General features: G+C 41.9%; 1 protein-coding gene across 5 annotated transcripts in view; it reads right to left on the minus strand.

Annotated features, from left to right (window-relative positions):
- Positions 1–19,211, minus strand: part of TUBGCP5 (tubulin gamma complex component 5) — a 42,359-nt gene extending 23,148 nt beyond the window's left edge. Inside the window, exons 1-10 of one of the 5 annotated variants that reach the window (XM_017859966.1) lie at positions 18,923–19,198; positions 18,715–18,823; positions 14,518–14,614; positions 13,757–13,836; positions 12,699–12,834; positions 8,381–8,498; positions 7,310–7,399; positions 5,648–5,741; positions 3,742–3,988; positions 1,740–1,942 (exon numbers count right to left, since the gene is read on the minus strand). In XM_017859966.1, coding sequence (XP_017715455.1) covers positions 1,740–1,942; positions 3,742–3,988; positions 5,648–5,741; positions 7,310–7,399; positions 8,381–8,498; positions 12,699–12,834; positions 13,757–13,801 — 933 coding nt within the window. In that variant the 5' untranslated portion in view covers positions 13,802–13,836; positions 14,518–14,614; positions 18,715–18,823; positions 18,923–19,198. Of the gene's footprint in view, positions 1–1,739; positions 1,943–3,741; positions 3,989–5,647; positions 5,742–7,309; positions 7,400–8,380; positions 8,499–12,698; positions 12,835–13,756; positions 13,837–14,517; positions 14,615–18,714; positions 18,824–18,922 lie in introns of all 5 variants that reach the window. The other 4 variants (XM_017859965.1, XM_017859963.1, XM_017859962.1 and 1 more) reach the window with 4 other exon arrangements.
- Positions 19,212–20,320: the final 1,109 nt, after the last annotated feature.

A 20,320-nucleotide genomic window follows, 5' to 3' on the forward strand; every position in this document is an offset into this window, starting at 1 on the left:
AAAAAAAAAAAAAAAAAAAAAAAAAGATTGAGGAAACTGGCTGGGCATGGTGGCTCATGCCTGTAATCCCAGCACTTTGGGAGGCTGAGGCGGGCAGATCACAAGGTCAGGAGTTTGAGACCAGCCCGGCCAATATGGTGAAACCCTGTCTCTATTAAAAAAAATACAGCTGGGCGTGGTGGCTCATGCCTGTAATCCCAGCACTTTGGGAGGCCGAGGTGGGCGGATCGGGAGATCAGGAGCTTAAGACCAGCCCGGCCAAAATGGTGAAACCCCGTCTCTATTAAAAATACAAAAATTAGATGGGCATGGTGGCAGGTGTCTGTAATCCCAGTTACTCAGGAGGCTGAGGCAGGAGAATAGTTTGAACCCAGAAGGCGGAGGTTGCAGTGAGCCAAGATTACGCCATTGCACTCCAGCCTGGGCGACAGGGCAAGACTCCATCTCAAACAAAAAACAAAAAAAACCCCAAAAACTAACTGGGCATGTTGATGTGCACCTGTAGTCCCAGCTACTCGGGGGGCTGAGGCAGAAGAATCACTTGAACGCAGGAGGTGGAGGCTGCAGTGAGCTGAGATTGCACCATGGACTCTAACCTGGGCAACAGAGTGAGACTCCGTCTCAAAAAAAAAAAAAAAAAAAAGAATGACGAAATTACTTCCTTCCACTAGTTCTCAGAGTACAAAAATGGCAGTGCTGAGAGAAAATCAACCTCCTTTTTACTGAAATGCAATATTGGCTGGGCACGTGGCTTACGCCTGTAGTCCCAGCACTTTGGGAGACTTTATATAACATAAAATGTATCATCTTAACTATGTATTTTTTTAAATTTTAACTTATTTTTAAAGACAGGGTCTCACTATGTTGCCCAGGCAAGTCTCAAACTCCTGGGCTCAAGTAATCCTCCCGCCTCGGCCTCCCAAAGTGTTGGGATTACAGGCATGAGTCACTGTGCTTGACCCTCGCCACTTTTTTTTTTCTTTTTTTTTGAGACGGAGTCTGGCTCTGTCGCCCAGGCTGGAGTGCAGTGGCCGGATCTCAGCTCACTGCAAGCTCCGCCTCCCGGGTTTACACCATTCTCCTGCCTCAGACTCCAGAGTAGCTGGGACTACAGGCGCCCACCACCTCGCCCGGCTAGTTTTTTGTATTTTTTAGTAGAGACGGGGTTTCACCGTGTTAGCCAGGATGGTCTCGATCTCCTGACCTCGTGATCCGCCCGTCTCGGCCTCCCAAAGTGCTGGGATTACAGGCTTGAGCCACGGCGCCCGGCCTTACCCTCGCCATTTTTAAGTTTAGAGGTTTTAATTGTGACAAATCTCCAGAGCTTTTTCATGTTGTAAAACTGAAACTCTGTACCCATTAAACAACAGCTCCCCGTGCCCCAGCCCTTGGTAACCAGCATTCCACTTTGTTTCTGTGACTGTGTCTACTTCAGATATCTCACATAATGTTACATGTTAGTTTTTATGTAAGAAAGCGTTATTGTAAATATCTATACGCATCAGGTAGGTATTTCTCACATCTTGTTTTGTCCTTGCCTCATCCTTCTGAGGATCTTGGCAAGTAGAGCTGAAAAGCCAGTTTCCTACAGCCTCAAATTTGGAAGCCAATTTAAAAACTCTGAACTGTCCAACGAGTCACCATTCGAGTATCATTTCACAAAGAACTACGATCAGCTGTCCACCACTCCTCTGCCGTGCAGAATGGAGTCACACACTTTAGGCAGAGGTCTCACATACGGTTTGCTCAGAGGCTTCTCCAACATTGTCATATTCAAGAATGGCCTTGTACAGGGTGTTGAGCAGGTGAGAGGCCCGGACAACATTTCGAGTATCAGGTGGAACTTCTGCTACTCCAGTACTAAACACTTTGTGCAGAACCTTGAGCTGAGCCAACCGAGGCGCCAACTTGTCCACCATTATTGCAAGAGTTATTGTAGCATCTGCAAATTTCAACAAATCAAACTCAATAGCAAGAAAAATACACGCATCTAAAACGTGACATAAATGCTGGCAAATCGCCAGGCTTATGGACGGGCAGGGCAAAATGGAGGATGGTGGATTTTGATCTCACATTACAAGGACCTAATTTCCCTAAGGAAGAACTCCTGCAAGTCACGGAGAAAAAGAAAACTCAGCAGAAAACTAACATACAAAAGAACTGACAGTTCACAGAAAAGGAAAGATGAGTGATTCTAGAACATACAAAAAGTCACTTGACCGTCCTTTAAAAATTACGCTAGGTAAAACAAAACACCTCCAATGGGCTGATGTTACAGTGAGGGGTGAGGGAGGCTGTGCCTACAAAGGGCTGCACAAGCAAGCTCCTGCGAGGCGATGGCACAGCTGTGACCTTAACATGGAAGTGGCCATGTGGAGCTAGACAGGTGATAAAAAGACCCGGAACCATACACGAAGATACCACACCCACCCCTGCTCAAAGTAAGTTCCTGCAATGCTGGTGAAGCCGTGTCAGGTCTGCAGTTTGGCTAATGTGCTGTGCCAATGTCAGTTTCCTAGTTTTGATCATGTACTGTCACTACGTGAGGTTTTCCCACTGGGGGAATTAAGGTAATGGGAACACAGGGCCTCTCTGTACCATTTTTTGTGGTAGTTCAAAATAAAAGTTAAGGGGAAAAAAGCTACATGGGTTGCTATTTTACAGCTGTCATACTGGTGAAGACCAAAACCTCTGATAACACACAGATGGCAAGAGTGTGAGGAAACAGGTATTCATCTACATGGCTCACAAGAGTATAAATCTATTTACCTGCACCTCCCCATAAAGTGGCAAAACTTAGGAAAATCACACATGACCCAGCAATTCCATTTGTAAGAAGCTACCCCACATGGTGGGATGCGGTATAATCCCAGCTAACACCTGTAATCCCAGCATTTTGGGAGGCCAAGGTGGGCGGATCACCTAAGGCGAGGAGTTAGAGGCCAGCCTGGTCAACATGGTGAAAGACTGTCTCTACTGAAAATACAAAAATCAGTTAGGGATGGTGGCAGGTACTTGTAATCACAGTTACTCGGGAGGCTGAGGCGGGATAATCGCTTGAACCCAGGAGGCAGAGCTTGCAGTGAGCTGAGATCACATCACTGCACTCCAGCCTGGGTGACAGAGGGAGACTTCATTTCAAAAAAAAAAAAAAAAAGAACCTACCCCACAGATAACTCACTGCCTGTGTACGATTATGGATATGTAGAAGTGATTATCACCGCAGCACTGCTAACAATAGCAAAAGCCTGGGAAGAACCTAAATCCATTAAGGGGACTGGGCCATGATACAACCATATACGAAACACTCAATCTGTAAAAAGGAAAATAGAAGCTCTTCACATTTGTGTGGTATTATCCTCAAATTTTAAATCAGAAAAATTTGAAGAGAGCAGTGTAATGACTGCTAGGTATGCGTATATGTATATGCACTGCTTGTGTATATTGAAACTCTTTCTGGAAGGATGCATAAGAAGCTGAGGACCTGGCTGTCTCTGGAGAGGAGAACTGACTGGCTGGAGTACTGGTGCAGGAAGAATAATCTAGATTCTTCACTCTAAATCCTCTGTAGATTTTTGATTTTGAGAGATATGAATGATTTAAAATACAATTTTAAAATGAAGCATTCACGAGAACTACTTATTTGCTAGGCAACTTTCAATCTTACATAATGAAAAACCTAAATGGCATTCAAATTATAAGTTACATGTAGCACGAGTAAAGACGAAGAACATTTAATACCATTACTGATGATGCACTTCTCAATTTCTGCAAGTTCCTCTTTGAAACTAATGAAATATTTATACAGGGCCCACATGAAAGCCTGGTAGGTTCTAAAGGGAGCTTCAGTTGACTTCTTAGGAACAGACCCACTTCCAGGCAGCATGCTCTCGGAACTGTGTCCCATGACTTCATCAATGAACTCCTGGAGTCGAAACACAACCTGGCCATATGCTGCTATTTGTTCCAGCACAGATCGTAAACAGCTCTATAACAGAAGCAAACTGCAATTACTCAAAGGTGGTCTTCTGTAAACTTTCAAATTCATCTCCCTCTCGCTGTAAAATATTTCCTTTGCAATTGTTTTAAACAGTATGTTTAGTAGAACACAAAGTAATAAAATGATTAATATTTAGGTTTATACGCAAAGGAAAAAGAGCAGTAATTTCAACAGACTAGAGAATTATGGCTTATATTTTTAAAAAACATATATAAGGTAAATGTACTTAAAGCAAAAAAAAAAAAATCACAGTATATAACTTTCACAACACAGAATGACAGAATTAAAAGCACAAAATGCAAATTGAAATTAAATATGTCCAGCCAGGCGTGGTGGCTCACGCCTATAATCCCACCACTTTGGGAGGCCGAGGCAGGCGGATCATGAGATCAGGAGTTTGAGACCAGCCTGGCCAACATAGTGAACTACCGTCTCTACTAAAAATACCAAAAATTAGCCGGGCCTGGTGGCGGCACCTGTAGTCCCAGCTACTTGGGAGGCTGAGGCAGGAGAATGGCTTGAACCCGGGAGGCAGAGCTTGCAGTGAGTGGAGATCATGCCATTGCACTCCAGCCTGGGTGACAGAGTGAAACTCCGTCTCAAAAAAAAAAAAAAAAAAAAAAGAAAAAAAGGCCAGGCGTGATGGCTTGAGCCTGTAATCCCAGCACTTTGGGAAGCAGAGGCAGGTGATCACGAGGTCAGGAGTTCTAGACAAGCCTGGCCTATGTGGAGAAACCCTGTCTCTACTAAAAATACAAAAATTAGCTGGGTGTGGTGACACACACCTGTAGTACCAGTTACTCAGGAGGCTGAGGCAGGAGAATGGCTTGAACCCGGGAGGTGGAGGCTGCAGTGAGCAGAAATCGCACCACTGCACTCCAGCCTAGGCGACAGAGCGAGACTCCGTCTCAAAAAAAAAAAAAAAGAAATTAAATATGTCCTAAACAACATTAAGGAACTCTCTAAGTACTGTAAAGATGCACAACTCAGGGCCAGGTGCGGTGGCTCACGCCTGTAATCCCAGCACTTTGGGAGGCTGAGACGGGCGGATCACGAGGTCAGGAGATCGAGACCATCCTGGCCAACACGGTGAAATCCCGTCTCTACTAAAAATACAAAAAATTAGCCAGGCGTGGTGGCAGGCACCTGTAGTCCCAGCAACTTGGGAGGCTGAGGCAGGAGAATGGCGTGAACCCGGGAGGCGGAGCTTGCAGTGAGCTGAGATCCGGCCACTGCACTCCAGCCTGGGCGACAGAGCCAGACTCTGTCTCAAAAAAACAAACAAAAAGATGCACAACTCAATTTTTCTTTCTGGATATTAAATATTTAAAACTTGGCGGCCTTCCTCAGTCCCTCACTCCTGTCGGGACTGTAGGAACTCCGTCCGAGAGCTCACCGGGGGACTCTCCTGGCCTCCTTTGCCGGAGGCCGACAGACCTCTCCCCCACACCTTAGGTGACCAAAAATAAATCTGCAGTCTTGCTCCTGGCAAATAAATAAATAAATAAATAAATATTTAAAACTTTTTTTCCATGTGAGGAAGCAAGAACGAGTTCAATAATAATTTTAATATTGTAAAATGTTCTAAAATTATCACAGTTTACATAAATCCTATTTCTTAAATTACCATAAATACAAATAACTTACATGTGTTAAATGAGTTACTATAATATTGTTTCTCACAGTTACCTTCCCATCTATCAACTGAAATATAAAGAGCTTTTTCACTCCTGAAAGTAACCTGAAATGAGACAAAAAAAAGACGACTGTACTTTAAGTCTAGAAAAATATTCACAACACTATGCCCAGGGCATTTTTTTTTTTGACAGGGTCTCACTTTGTCACCCACCCAGGCTGGAGTGCAGCAGCATGATCACAGCTCACTGCAGCCACAACCTCCTGGATTCCAGTGATTCTGCAGCCTCAGCCTCCCCAGTAGCTGGGACTACAGGTGCGTGTCACCATGCCTGACTACTTTTTGCATTTTTTGTAGAGATGGGGTTTTACCATGTTGCCCAGGCTGGTCTTGAACTCCTAAGCTCAAGTGATCCACCCACCTTGGCCTCCCACAGTGCTGGGACTACAGGTGTGAACCACCATGCCCCACCTCAGGAAATTTTTATTAAATATTCAGAATTAGGGGACAAAAAGGTCAGATAATAAGAAAATGGAAGACATCAATCTTTTCATCTGATTACCTTAAGACTCAAGATATTTCAACATCTTAGAGAGAAGTCCAAAACATGTTGTCAAAGCATCTCCCCCATATACCTGATGACTCAAAGAGATCTTCCTATTTCTAAGAATGCGAGCATGTCAATATCATAGTTTATGGTGAGAGCACCAGGACCTGGAATTTCAGTAGTAACCACCATGGGCTGCATTAGATTCCTGGCTTCCAGGTACAGGCACAGGCCCTCATTGATATACTCTGCCTATTAAGAATAATCAGAAGCTGCTGGCACGATGGCTCATACCTGTAATCTCAGCACTTTGGGGGGCCAAGGCGGGTGGATCACAAGGTAAGGGGATCTAGATTATCCTGGCTAACACAGTGAAACTCTGTCTCTACTAAAAAAATGCAAAAAATTAGCCGGGCGTGGTGGCAGGTTCCTGTTGTCCCGGCTACTTGGATGGCTGAGGCAGAAGAATGAAGTCAACCTGGGAGGCGGAGCCACTCCACTTGTCGGGGCAATAGAGCGAGACTTTGTCTCAAAAAAAAAAGAAGAAAAGTCAGTAGGAAATCTTGCTTTGAACTCAGGTGTTAAAGAAGTGTTGGACTGGCCGGGCGCGGTGGCTCAAGCCTGTAATCCCAGCACTTTGGGAGGCCGAGACGGGCGGATCACGAGGTCAGGAGATTGAGACCATCCTGGCTAACATGGTGAAACCCCGTCTCTACTAAAAAATACAAAAAACTAGCCGGGAGAGGTGGCGGGCGCCTGTAGTCCCAGCTACTCGGGAGGCTGAGGCAGGAGAATGGCGTGAACCCGGGAGGCAGAGCTTGCAGTGAGCTGAGATCCGGCCACTGCACTCCAGCCTGGGCGACAGAGCGAGACTCCGCCTCAAAAAAAAAAAAAAAGAAATGTTGGACTAATCTAAGTAAATCATATGCTAAATTATTTAAAATGAAAAAGAAGTGAATATATCAAAATCTCTCAATCTCCACAGTCAAATTTGGTCTGAACTGCACACCTAACAGTCTGTTTCTAGTCTGCATGTGAAAATGCTTGAACAGTTTCCTTTCATAAAAGTTTTGCTTCTCAGTAATCAAGCCTCATAAAGACTATTAATTAAGTGAATATATCTTACCATAGGGTTTCCCGAATAACCTGAGTCTCAGTAACCAAAACCCTGTCATCTGGAACATACAATGGATCACTGCTGTACAAGTGCTGGTCCCTATGAAACAGCAAACATAAATGTCAATAGAAAGGTTTGTAAGTAAATAACTTATCTCAAAGAACATTCGCAATTCAGTGCTAACTAGTAATCAACTAGCAAGTACACATAATAAATGGTTTAAATACCCCTATACTTTCACATCAATCAGAATACTCAGAAACACTTTCAGAACAATTGCAATTACGTTCATTGCTGATTTAGGCAAATGGTTACAACTACGTAAAGTTGTTTCTGGAAAACAATATGCCTATTTTTGTAGTAAGTATACCAAAACAGAAATCAAATAATGCCCTAAGATATACCAATATATTTACATTGAAATTAACAACAAAAAATGGAAACACAGACTATAATTAAATACCATAATTTAATGATTTTCAATAACAAATAATTAAAAACAACTAGAATTTTCAACACCAGTCAGGTGTGCTGGCTGATGCCTGTAATTCCAGCACTTTGGGAGGCTGAAGCAGGTGGATCACTTGAGGACAGGAGTTCGAGACCAGCCTGGTCAACATGGTAAAACCTCCTCTCTACTAAAAATATAAAAATTAGCTGGGCGTGGTGGCATGCACCTATAATCCCAGCTACCTGGGAGGCTGAAGGACGAGAATAGTTGGAACCCAGGAGGCAGAGGTTGCAGTGAGACATGATTATGCCACTGCACTCCAGCCAGGGAGACAGAGCGAGACTTTGTCTCCCGGTCTCCCCCTGCAAAAAAATAAAATAAAATAAAAAATAAAAAATTAGTTGGGTGAGGTCAAGACTGCAGTGAGCCGAGATCCCACCACTGCATTGTAGTCTGGGCAACTACAGTGAGACTCTGTCTCCAAAAACAAAGAAAAAAAAAGAATTCTCAAAACAAAAACAAGTTTAACTTTCAGAGAAGAACTTGATTTAAGTCACAAATCAAAGCCAAATGTCTAAACATCAAAGTTTCTTCTATCATCACATTAAATGAAAACTTTAGCTTCTTACCAGACAGCAGCTAAATCGGAGTGCAAATGTAAACTATGAGGAAACTGGGAGGGCCTGGCTGTCCAGTACTGATGGACCACGTGATGTTCCAGCCAGCTTCGGTCATCTGGCTCACCTGCTTGAAAGAAATGTAATCAGTTTGAGTTAACAACAAAAACAAAATACTGGGTCAGTATATCTGGACTTACAGCTCCATTCAAACATATAGTTGAAAATGGCTTTTTTAAAATAACAGCTACCTAACATTAATGTATATATGATCATTTATTTTAAACCACATATATCAGCTGGGTTCTATGGCTCATACATATAATCCCAGCCCTTCGGGAAGCCAGGGTGGGATGATCACTTGAGTCCAGGAGTTCAAGACCAGCCTGGCCAACAAAGTATGACCCCCCCATCTCTACAAAAAAAAGCAAAAAAATCAGCCAGGGATGGTGGCATGTGCTTGTTCTCCAGAGGCTGACATGGGAGGACTGGCTGAGCCAGGAGGTTGAGGCTGCAGTGAGCCGCGATCACGCCACTGCCCTCCAGCTTGGGTGACACAGTGAGACCCTATCTCAAAAAACAAAGTAAAATAAAATAAAACCACACATATAGAAACACATACTAATTTAATTAAATGTAACTGACTAGAAAGTAAAAAAAAAAAATTGCCACATACATAAAAAGATATAAATGGTATATGTTAATCATCCAATAATCATTAAGGAAATTGAAACGGTAACCAAAGACCTTCCCAACCACTCCCAAAGCGTCGGGACTGGTGCTAAATTTTGAAGGATTAGATAACTTCTATCTTACACAAGTTGTTTGAAAAAGCAGAAAAAGAGAAAGTCACCTAACATTTTATGAGGCTAATATAACAGTGATGCTTAAACTAGATAAAGGCATGATGAATACAATTCATCAAAGAATAAAGATGAAAAATCCTACATTAAAAAAGAGCTAACCTGCTGGGCTTGGTGGCTCACACCTGCAATCCCCGGCTGGACTGGTCTCAAACATAGTGAGACCTCATCTCTAGGAAAAAGCAAACAAGTTAGCTGGGTGTGGTGGCATGCACCGGAAGTCCCAGCTTCTTAGGAGGCTGAGGTGGGAGGATACCTTGAGCCCAGGAGGTTGAGGCTGGAGTGAGCTGTGATCATGCTACTGCACTCCAACCTGGGTGACAGAGCAGGACCCAGTCTTAAAAAAAAAAAAAAAAAAAAGCGAGTCTGAAATTGAACCCAATCTAATAACATAATAAAAAATAACACGGTCGAGCAAGTTTAGGTGAAGAATTCAAGGATAATTCAATATCGGAAAGTCTATCAATGTATTATTAGGATAAAAGAGAAAAGTTATGAGATTATCTCACAGATAAATAATAGGATTTAATAAAAATTCAACGTTTATTTATGATTAAAGACTTCTAGGCTGGGCGCGGTGGCTCACGCCTGTAATCCCAGCACTTTGGGAGGCTGAGGTGGGCGGATCACAAGGTCAGGAGATCGAGACCATCCTGGCGAACATAGTGAAACCCCGTCTCTACTAAAAATACAAAAAAAATCAGCCGGGTGTGGTGGCGGCGCCTGTAGTCCCAGCTACTCGGGAGGCTGAGGCAGGAGAATGGCGTGAACCCGGGAGGCGGAGCTTGCAGTGAGCTGAGATTGCGCCGCTGCACTCCAGCCTGGGCGACAGAGGGAGACCCCCTTTCAAAAAAAAAAAAAGACTTTCTAGAAAAAAAAAAGGGATAGAAGGGAAATTGTATTATTTTTTTTTTTTTTCCAGGGACAGGAGTTTCTGCTTGGTGGCCCTTAGGGGGTGGAGTTCAAAATGGCACGATCCTCGGGCTCCACTGAAACCTCTGCCTCCGGGTCCAAGTGATTCTCTGCTTCAGCCTCCCGGAGTAGCTGGGGTTACAGGGCATGTGGACATACACCCGGTAATTTTTGTATTTTTTTTTTTTTGTAGAGATGGGGTTTCTCCATGTTGGTCAAGCTGGTCTCCAATTCCCCCCGACCTAGGTGATTCACCACCTTGGCCTCCCAAAGTTGCTGGGTTACAGGCCGTGAGCCACCATGCCCGGTCGAAATTGTCTTAAGTGATAAAGGCACATACCCTGAACTGCATACCAAAACAATCTTCACACTTAACAGAGGAGTTTCAGGGTATAACCCTCATTACGATGAGAGCGAGTTGTCGGAAGGCCACTCCTAGAGCTGTTGCTTCCGCTCGGACTGTAGCGGCTGGGCTGGTGGGCCCAGAAAAGAGATTTGATATACGTCACAGAGGAAGATAAGGGCATAAAACTGCACGAAGAGATAAAACCATAATTATTTGGGCAGATGATACTAAGATATATAAGAAACGAATGGGAATTCAACTATTATAAAATAGGAATTTTCAGCAAAAAACGCTGGCATGTAAGGGAAACTCCAGAACGTATTATTTCTTTTACATCAGGAAATAAAGAGGGGCATTCATTCACAAAAATAAAAACTATAACATATGTAGAAATTAACAAATGAACACTCCAGATCTTAAAAAAAAAATTCCACTCTAGTAGAAAGTAAAATTACGTAATGTAGGCTGCTTTATTATTGTTAAGGCAATCAAGCCTCCCCAAATTAGATCTATAAATTTCTGCTAATCCCAATAAAAACTCAGCTGATTTTAATTTTTTTATTATTTGAGATAGTTTTGTTTCTTGGTCGCCCGGGCTGGGGGTGCAATGGTGTGGATTCTTGGTACCGAACCTCAACCTGGCCGGGTTCAAGCGATTTTTCCTGCCTCCCAGCCTTCCCGGAATTAAGCTGGGGAGGCGTGCGACACCATGCCCAGCTAATTTTGTATTTTAGTAGACGTGGGGTTTCACCATGTTGGTCAGGCTGGTCTTGAACTCCTGACCTCAAGTGATCCACCCAGCTTGGCCTCCCTAAGTGTTGGGATTACAGGCATAAGCCACTGCGCCTGGCCTTTTTTTTTTTTTTTTTAAGTTTATCATCCTGCTTCTAAAATGTCTATAGAAGAATAAAAGTTCACAAATAGCTAAGCCATTTTGAAAAAGAGCAGTGGTTCACACCTGTAATCCCCATACTTTGGGAGCCAGAGGTGGGTGGATCAGTTGAGGTCAGGAGTTTGAGCCCAGCCTGGCTAACATGGTGAAACCCTGTCTCTACTAAAAATACAAAAATTAGCTGAGTGCGGTCGTGCATAACTGTAATTCCAGCTACTAGAACCAGGGAGGTGCAGTTTGCAGTGAAGCGAGATCATGCCACCGTACTGTAGCCTGGGCGACAGAGTGAGACTCCGTCTCAAAAAAAAAAAGGGGGTGGGGGGAAGAGCAAAGTGGGCTCAGCACAGTGGCTCACACCTGTAATCCCAGCACTTTGGGAGGCAGAGGCGGGTGAATTGCTTGAGTCTAGGTGTTTGAGACTAGCCTAGGCAACATGGTAAAATCCTGTCTCTACACAAATATACAAAAATTAGCTGAGTGTGGTGGCCCTCACCTGTAGTTCCAGCTACTCAGGAGGCTGAGGTGGGAGGATCACTTGAGGCCAGGAGGCAGAGGTTACAGTGAGCTAAGATTGTGCCACTGCACTCTAGCCTGGGCAACAGAGTGAGATCCTTGTCTTCAAAAAAAAAAAGAAAGAAAAGGAGCCAAGTGATTCTCCTGCCTTAGCCTCCCACATAGCTGAAAGGAAACTTGCCATCTATGTATTAAGACATAATCCTACAAAGCCACATAAATAAAAAACTGTCTGTCTGTTTCTGGGTCACACTGACACAAAGAGCACAGATTAGAAAGTCCAGAATAAATGCAGCTGTTCCTCAGTATCCACTAGGGATTGGTTGCAGGAATGCTGCAGACACCAAAATCTGCAGGTGCTCAAGTCCCTGATATAAAATGGCATAGTATTTGCATATAACCTATGCATATCCTCCCTTATATTTTTTTATTTTGATTTTTTTTGAGACCTGGTCTCGCTCAGTTGCCAGAGCTGGAGTGCAGTGGCACAATCTTAGCAAAATCAGTCCTCCTCCAATTAAAAAAAAAAAAAAAAAAAAGGAAACATTTAGGGCTAAGAAAGTTCTCAGAAGTACAGGAAAAAAATTACAAAATTACACTCTACATGTATTAGTTCAACATTAATTCTATAGTACTAACACTTAAGCATCATAAAAAAGATTACTAATGATTTTAAAAATTGGTTTTATAAGGATGGTAGAGCTTAGCCAACACCTTGATCACATGGAACTGATCTCGAACCTTGCCTTTCCTTCTGGGGAATTTGTCTATTAGAAAATGTCAGCACCTCATAACACAAAGTACCTTTCCAACTGATACAAGGATCCAGTTTTCTGTTTTGATCTTGTTCTTCTAACGGTGTCCTGTCTACCTGAATTCCAGAGTCCTCTCTGCTTAAGGGCAGTTGATCATTTTCCTCTTCACTTTCTTCAGACCAATTCTGATTTAAAAAAGAAATACACTTTAGCTTTATATACAGTATAACATTTAAACTATTTACACTAAAAGACTAAGAAGACTTTGAAGAAAAGCAAAAACTTTGAAGCAACATGGAACAGAAAAACAAATTTTTTTTTCCTAAATCTCTTGGAAGTGCCTATTATAGGACTGGAAATACGATTATTGCTTTCTTTTTTCTATAATGTTGAAATAATAAGGACTGGAATTATTTTTTGTGGCAAAAAGTCCCAAGATCACAGGTCTTTAAGGGATACTTGTACTCACTCCTTTTAACTTCTTCTTTTTTTTTTTTTGAGACAGAGTCTCTTGCTTTGTTATCCAGGCTGGAGGGCAATGGCACGATCTCAGTTCATTGCAACTTCCACCTCCTGTGTTCAAGCGATTCTTGTGCCTGAGCCCCCTGAGTAGCTGGGATTACAGGCATGTACCACCATCCCCAGCTAATTTTTTGTATTTTTAGTAGAAGGGGTTTCACTATGTCCAGGCTACTCCCGAACTCCTGGCCTCAAGTGATCCACCTACCCTGGCTTCCCACAGCGCTGGGATTATAGGTGTAAGACACCGAGCCCAAACAACTTTTTTTCAAATTTATTTTTTACAAATAGACGCAGATCTTGCTATGTTGCCCAGGCTGGTCTCAAATTCCTAGGCTCAAGCAATCCTCCTGCCCCTCAAAGTGCTGAGATTACAGATGTGAGCCACCATGCCCAGCCTCTTTTAACTTTTTAATACTAATGATTTGGTGCAAAATCCTAACCAGGCTTCCATAATAAACGACTCTAGCTTGCTGAAGAGTGTTCCTGTTTTAGCTAAGTTGACCTAGGGTGGAAAGACCCACTAAAATCATCTCTTATCACCTGGCGTGTATTTAAATTTTCAATAGCAAAACTACTGCCACTTACTGGTGTGTCCATGTAAGGACCAATGTCCATTTCTTCACCTTCCATCAAGTATTTTCCCCAATCAAAATCATCTTTCTTTTCTAAAATGTAACAAAAGAACTTCATCAGCTTTCTTATATCTACATTTGAAAAAAACTTTATAACTAAGGAAAAAAGACTAACAAGACTCAAAATACTCAGGAAATAAAAATTTAAAAATATTGAAACATTTAATAAATTTATATTCTAAAACATTTTACATTTTAATTAACTCATTCTCAAAGGTGAGTGTTCTCTTTCTACAACTGAAGGTAGTTCGTAAAGTTAAACGAATACAGTCATCCCTCAGTATCCGAGGGGAATTGGTTCCAGGAGCTACACCACCCTCCACAGTGCTCAAGGCTGATGATAGAAAATGGTATAGTGTGTGCATATGACCTAAATACATCCTGCTGTATACTTCAAATAATCTCTAGATTACTTATAATACCTAATACCATGTAAATAATTGTAAAAATTGTATTTGATTGTTGTATTATTTATTTACTTTTTTTGAATATTTTTGATCAGTATTTGGTTGAATCTGTGGGTGTGGAACCTGAGAATACAGAGGGCTGACTGCATTTTAAATAAAATTTTACAATTGTGATAGCATCCAAAACAACAGAAACACTTTAGTTTCACAGATTTTTGTAAGTTTCAATAAAACTCAATGTTTAGTAAGCAAATAATGAAACAATTTCTCTTTTACTTCTCATATGTTAAGGCATCTAGTAACATACCCACTTCTTTATCTCTCGGTGTCTCCACGTAATTGCTGTTTGAAGGAGAGTCTGACAGACACAGAAGAAGTGACAGTATGGAATAATGTGCATCTGTCTTTAAAACAAAAAGATGAACAACATGAATCTCTGAGGTTGGGAAATGCTTTCGACACTAGATTGAGTAAAGATAACTCTATGACAGTTAGGTCCCCAATTTTTTTCCTGGTTTGAGAAAACATGAGTTATACCTACGTAATTCCTAACCTTCAAAGTTCTTCATAGCTCAAATGCATACACATAAGGAACCTCAAAGCCATGTGAAGTCTGAGTTCTATATTTCTAACAAGTATAAGATATGAGTGGATGACAGCTTTTATTTCTAAAATGACAGAAATGTCTTTAGAATATAACATTATGGTTAAAAGTTATTCTCCTGTGGCAATATCTATCATGAAGCTTAAACATGGCTGATAGTTTAACTCAGATGTACCATATTTTATTTAACAAGTCCCCTATTAATGAAATTTACATTTTTTCGCAATCTTTCGCTATCACAAACTTTTGTTGTTTCATTTCTCCGCGCCCCCCCCCCCAGGATGGAGTTTCACTTTGTTGCCCAGGCTGGAGTGCAATAGTGCAATCTCAGCTCATCACAACCTCTGCCTCCCTGGGTTCAACTGATTCTCCTGCCTCAGCCTCCAGAGTAGCTGAGATTATAGGTACATGCCACCACGCTCGGGTAACTTTTGTATTTTTAGTAGAGATGGGGTTTCACCATGTTGGCCAGGCTGGTCTCGAACTCCTGACCTTGTGATCTGCCTGCCTTGGCCTCCCAAAGTGCTGGGATTACAAGCGTGGGCCACCACACCTGGCTGTTGTTTCGTAATTATGAGAGTTTACTTGTATAATAAATTCCTAAAAAGTGAAATGCTAACTCAAAGAGTGTTTGCATTTGGAATTTTGAGAAATAATGTCAAAATATCTTCCATACACATAATACAAACATACATACATATAGAATTACCTGCTTCCCCCACCTTTTATTAATCAGATCAGTGAAAAATGTTATCTCAGTGTTGCTTTAATTTGCATTTATCTTATGAAATGGTAGGCACTTTTCCATAAGCTAAAAATTATTGATTTTCCTTTACTGGGTATTACTCTCTTTTGTTCAAGTTTCTATTTGATTGGCAGTCTCTCCTTATTTATATGATTGATTTTTAAATTGGAATATAAGCAGTGTGGGAAAGCATTAACTCAGGAAGCCCGAATTGCCAAAGCCTTCAGCATCCCCCAAAAGGGCTTATTTTCACAAATCAGCCTTGGCCAGCTTGTGGTGACTGAGCTCTTGAAATATCTGAACTGGCAAAAGTGTTCTGTATGTTCAAATCTTGAACCATGTTGTACTAGTCTGTTTATACGGTTTGTGCAAACAGTGTGACTGAAGGTGAACACCTGCTTTCCTTTGAAGGCTCTGGAACTTCAGTAATTGTGGTCAGTCACACAGGTCCTATGCCTAAGAGATAAGCCCCCAGTAAAAGCCCTGGAGTCCTGGGCTCAGGTATCCAGGTAGACAACAATGGCCACTTGACAGTATGTCAGAAGAGATAGAGCAAGCATCCAAACCAGACTCATATATGGCAGGGATGTTGGAATTATCAGACTGGGAATTGAAAACAACTATGATTAATATACTAAGAGTGCTAATGAAAAATGTGGATAACAGGAAGAACAGATGAGTAATATTAAGTGGTGAGATGGAAACTCAAAGAATCGAAGTGTTCCAAATGAAAAACAAAGTGTCAGAAATGAAGAATGCTTCTGATAGGCTCATCCAGTAGACTGGCATGAGCTTGAAAATATATCAACAAAGAAGGCCGGGGTGACTTACGCCTGTAATCCCAGCAGTTTTGGAACAAAGGTGGGCAGGTCACTTGAGGTCAGGAGTTTGAGACCACCCTGGCCAACATGGTGAAACCTCGTCTCTACTAAAAACACAAAAATTAGCTGGGCGAGGTGGTGTATGCTTGTAATCCCAGCTACTCCGGAGGCTGAGGCAGAAGAATTCCTTGAACCTGGGAGGCTGAGGCTGCAGTGAGCCGAGATTGCACCATTTCACTCCAGCCTGGGCAGCAGAGCAAGATTCCGCCTCAAAAAAAAAAAAAAAAAAAGAAAATGAACGAAATTGAAAACAGGAAACAATAATAGCAAAACCAAAAACTGATTCGCTGAAAAGATTAATAACATTAATGAATCTCTAAACATACTAACCACAATAAAAAGAGAGAATATACACATTACTAAAATCAGAAACTAAAGAGGGATCATCACTACTGATCCCACGGACATTAAAAGGATAATAAAGAAGCTGGGCGTGGTGGCTCATGCCTGTAATCCCAGCACTTTGGGAGCCCAAGGCAGGTGGACTGCTTGAGGTCAAGGGTTCAGGACGAGCCTGGCCAACATGGTGAAACCCTGTTTCTACTAAAAATACAAAAAAATTAGGTGGGCATGGTGGTGGGCACCTGTACTCCCAGCTACTCAGAAGGCTGACGCAGGAGAATCACTCGAACCTGGGAAGTAGGGGTTGCAATGACTCGAGACTGCGCCACTGCACTCCAAGCCTAGGCAACAGAGTGACACTCGGTCTTAAAAAAAAAAAAAAAGAAAAGAAAAGAAAAAAAGTGTGAAGTTATTGCTACACTATATAGCAATCCCCAACCTTTTTGGCACCAGGGACCGCTTTCGTGGAAGACAACTTTTCCATGGACTGTTGGGTGGGGGTTGGTTTCAGGATTAAACTGTTCCACCTCAGATCATTAGGCATTAGATTGTCATAAGGAACATGCAACCTAGATCCTCACACGTGCAGTTTACAATGGGGTTTGCTCTCCTATGAGAATCTAATGCCACCGCTGATCTGACAGGAGGTGGAACTCAGGCGGTCATGCTCACTCTCCCCAGTCACCTCCTGCCGTGCAGCCTGGTTCCTAGCAGGCATATGTCAGTCCTTGTTCACCATGTGGGGGTTGGAAACCTCTGCTATAACAAACACATCTAAGATGCCACATAGCAAGAGAAAAGGATAACCCATCCACCTTGTGTGAGTGGGTGGGGCTGTGGACAGAGTGGGGATAGGGAGGCAGACAAGACTGCACAGATTCACTGATCCCTTCAGCAAACAGGCACTGCCCACTGTGCTCTAGGTGTCTGGGAACAAACCAGACACAGAGCCTATGCCTGTAAAACGTGCATCTTAAAGGGGGACAAGAAAGGAACTAGAAAGAAGTGAGATATGTGTCGTGTGTGGAGACAGTGCTTAATATTAAAAGGCGAGTTTCCTCAGGCATGGGAAAGGGAAAGAACTATGTAGGCACAAGATGTGCCACAGCAGAGCTAGGGAATGTGGTCCCTCTGTGTTCAGGGAGCCCACAGCTGTTTCCATATGCTTGCCATCTTCGGTTTGACCTCTAAGGGGCTAGAGACTGAGCAGACAAGGTCAGCCACACTGGGCTCTGCTTGCTTATGTGACCCACCACCAATAAAATGCTGGTCACCAAGGCTCAGCTGAGTGGCCCTGGGGAGAGAGGAGGGGCAACATTTCACATATGTTGTCATATACCGTTACTGAGAGAATTAAGTGCATCCCCAGGTGACTCCACTGGGAAGGAACAATTGGACATGTGTGCCTAGCTTCTCCTAGACTTTGCTCTAAGCACCTCTTCCCTCTGGTGATTTTAATCTGTATCCTTTCACTGTAATCAACTATTAACAGTGAGGATAACAGCTTTTTTAAGTTCTGTGAATCCTTGGAGCAAAGCATTATGCCAAAAGGTGGTCTTGGGGAATCCCCCAAACAATATGAAAGCATACCAGGCATCTAGTAAGCATCTCCAGACAGCCACTGCCAAGTGCTGAGAAACCATCTGACAGTTTTAAGATATCCAAACTATGCTACCATTTGTATCACTCTCTGATCTCTTTCCACAGTAGAACTGAGGTGCAAAAATGATTAAATAAGAGCAAGCTCTTTCTTTCATCACGAACTGAGGTATATCTGGTTTGATGGCAATATTTAAATAAATTTCCAGGAGATCCTATTAGCCAGTAGATAATACTAAAATAGAATGTTTAAATAGTAACAGAAGCAAATTGACAATAATCAGATAGGAAACAGTAAAATACACACTGGAGATCGCATAATTGAAGGCATACCTTTATTTCCTTTATGCTGGGAAGTGGTGCATTTAGAAATTCCTCAGTTAATCTCTTCCAGCTAGCAGCTTTGCTGAGATCAGAATGAATGATAAATTTTTCATAAATTCTAAAACATAAAAAAACACAATGATTATAAAGCTATCTTAAAAAGATCTATAAGAAAATACATGTATTTCTGGATGTGTACATACATACACTGACTTACCCTTCGATTGTTTTTTCTATTTTGTGGCTGTTCACATCCAAGAAACGATGAAATCTAATAAAGACAAAATGCAATTCTTATGCCAACTCTGTCACACAGGTAAGTGAACTCATCTCATGGCCCTCCACATCCCCTATATGCTCTGTACTCAGGTACACATTTCCAGAATGGAGTGTACCTTGTCCTCAGTTACCTCCACCATCAGACAGGCAAATAATCACCATGTCCCAGACCATGCAAGCAACCTTTCTCCAGCACACAGGTGCTTCCTGACTCTCCCAACCTTGTGCTCTGGCTCCTCTGTCTTCCCATAAGGCCCTATATCTAAATCCAGCTGAACACATTCTACATCAGGTGGTCCCAATCTTTTTATGCTATAGTGAGGCCCAGTGAAGCCTAAGGATCCCTTCTCTGAATAATGTTTTTAAATGCCAAAAAAGAAATACAAAGGAATCCAATTATACTGAGGTACAGTTGTCAAATATTTCAAGAAGTTTATGATATGGCAAGAAATGTTTATGAAAGTATTAAATAACAAGATTTAGCAGTAGGTCCAATAACTACCATTAAAGTAACAGTAAACAACATTTACAAATATCTACAACTCTGATGTGAAAACAGTATGTGATTTCTACTGGCGATAAAGTCATAGGTAGGCTAATACTACTATGGTTTGCTGCCTTCATTTATAATGGAAGAAGATGCTACTTTTCAGTTAGAGATTAGTATAATTTTTTCCTCATCCAAATTAACAAATATCTGAATTATATCTCCAGATCCCAAGGTTAAAAATCCCTTTTATCTCTGACTTTTTTTTAAAGATAGAGGCTATATCTTACTCATCTTTGAATTTCTAGGGCCTAGAATTCTAAATCGCCAAAATTTTCAAGAATGTAAACATGAACTATTCATTTTTCTGATGGTTTAAAGCATCATAAAATCATAGCATAGCCTATGCAACTAATGTATATGTATATAACATAACCTATGCAAAAAATGTTTCCCATTTTTTAGTATCAAAGCCAGCAATCTGTACTTAAAAGAAACAAAATTACAGTACTGAAAAACACATGAATCTAGTCCAGTAAACGGGTGAATGGTACACCACTTCACCTATTATAATTTAGTTCCTGAAGTCTGTGAATGGAAATAGTAACCTCTAAGTCTCTCCCACCTCTAAAATGATGACCATCTGCCTACTGTCATTTAGAAATATTAGTAAAAAAAAACTTGGATTTCAGCATTTAAGTTTTTGTATTGTATAACCTATTTCACACATTGTTTATTTTTGTAAGTCACATTTAAGAATTCAGTTTATTGGCCGGGCGCGGTGGCTCAAGCCTGTAATCCCAGCACTTTGGGAGGCCGAGACGGGTGGATCACGAGGTCAGGAGATCG

This window comes from Rhinopithecus bieti, unplaced genomic scaffold (genome assembly GCF_001698545.2).
Source record: "Rhinopithecus bieti isolate Rb0 unplaced genomic scaffold, ASM169854v2 scaffold_53514, whole genome shotgun sequence".
NCBI lineage: Eukaryota > Metazoa > Chordata > Mammalia > Primates > Cercopithecidae > Rhinopithecus > Rhinopithecus bieti.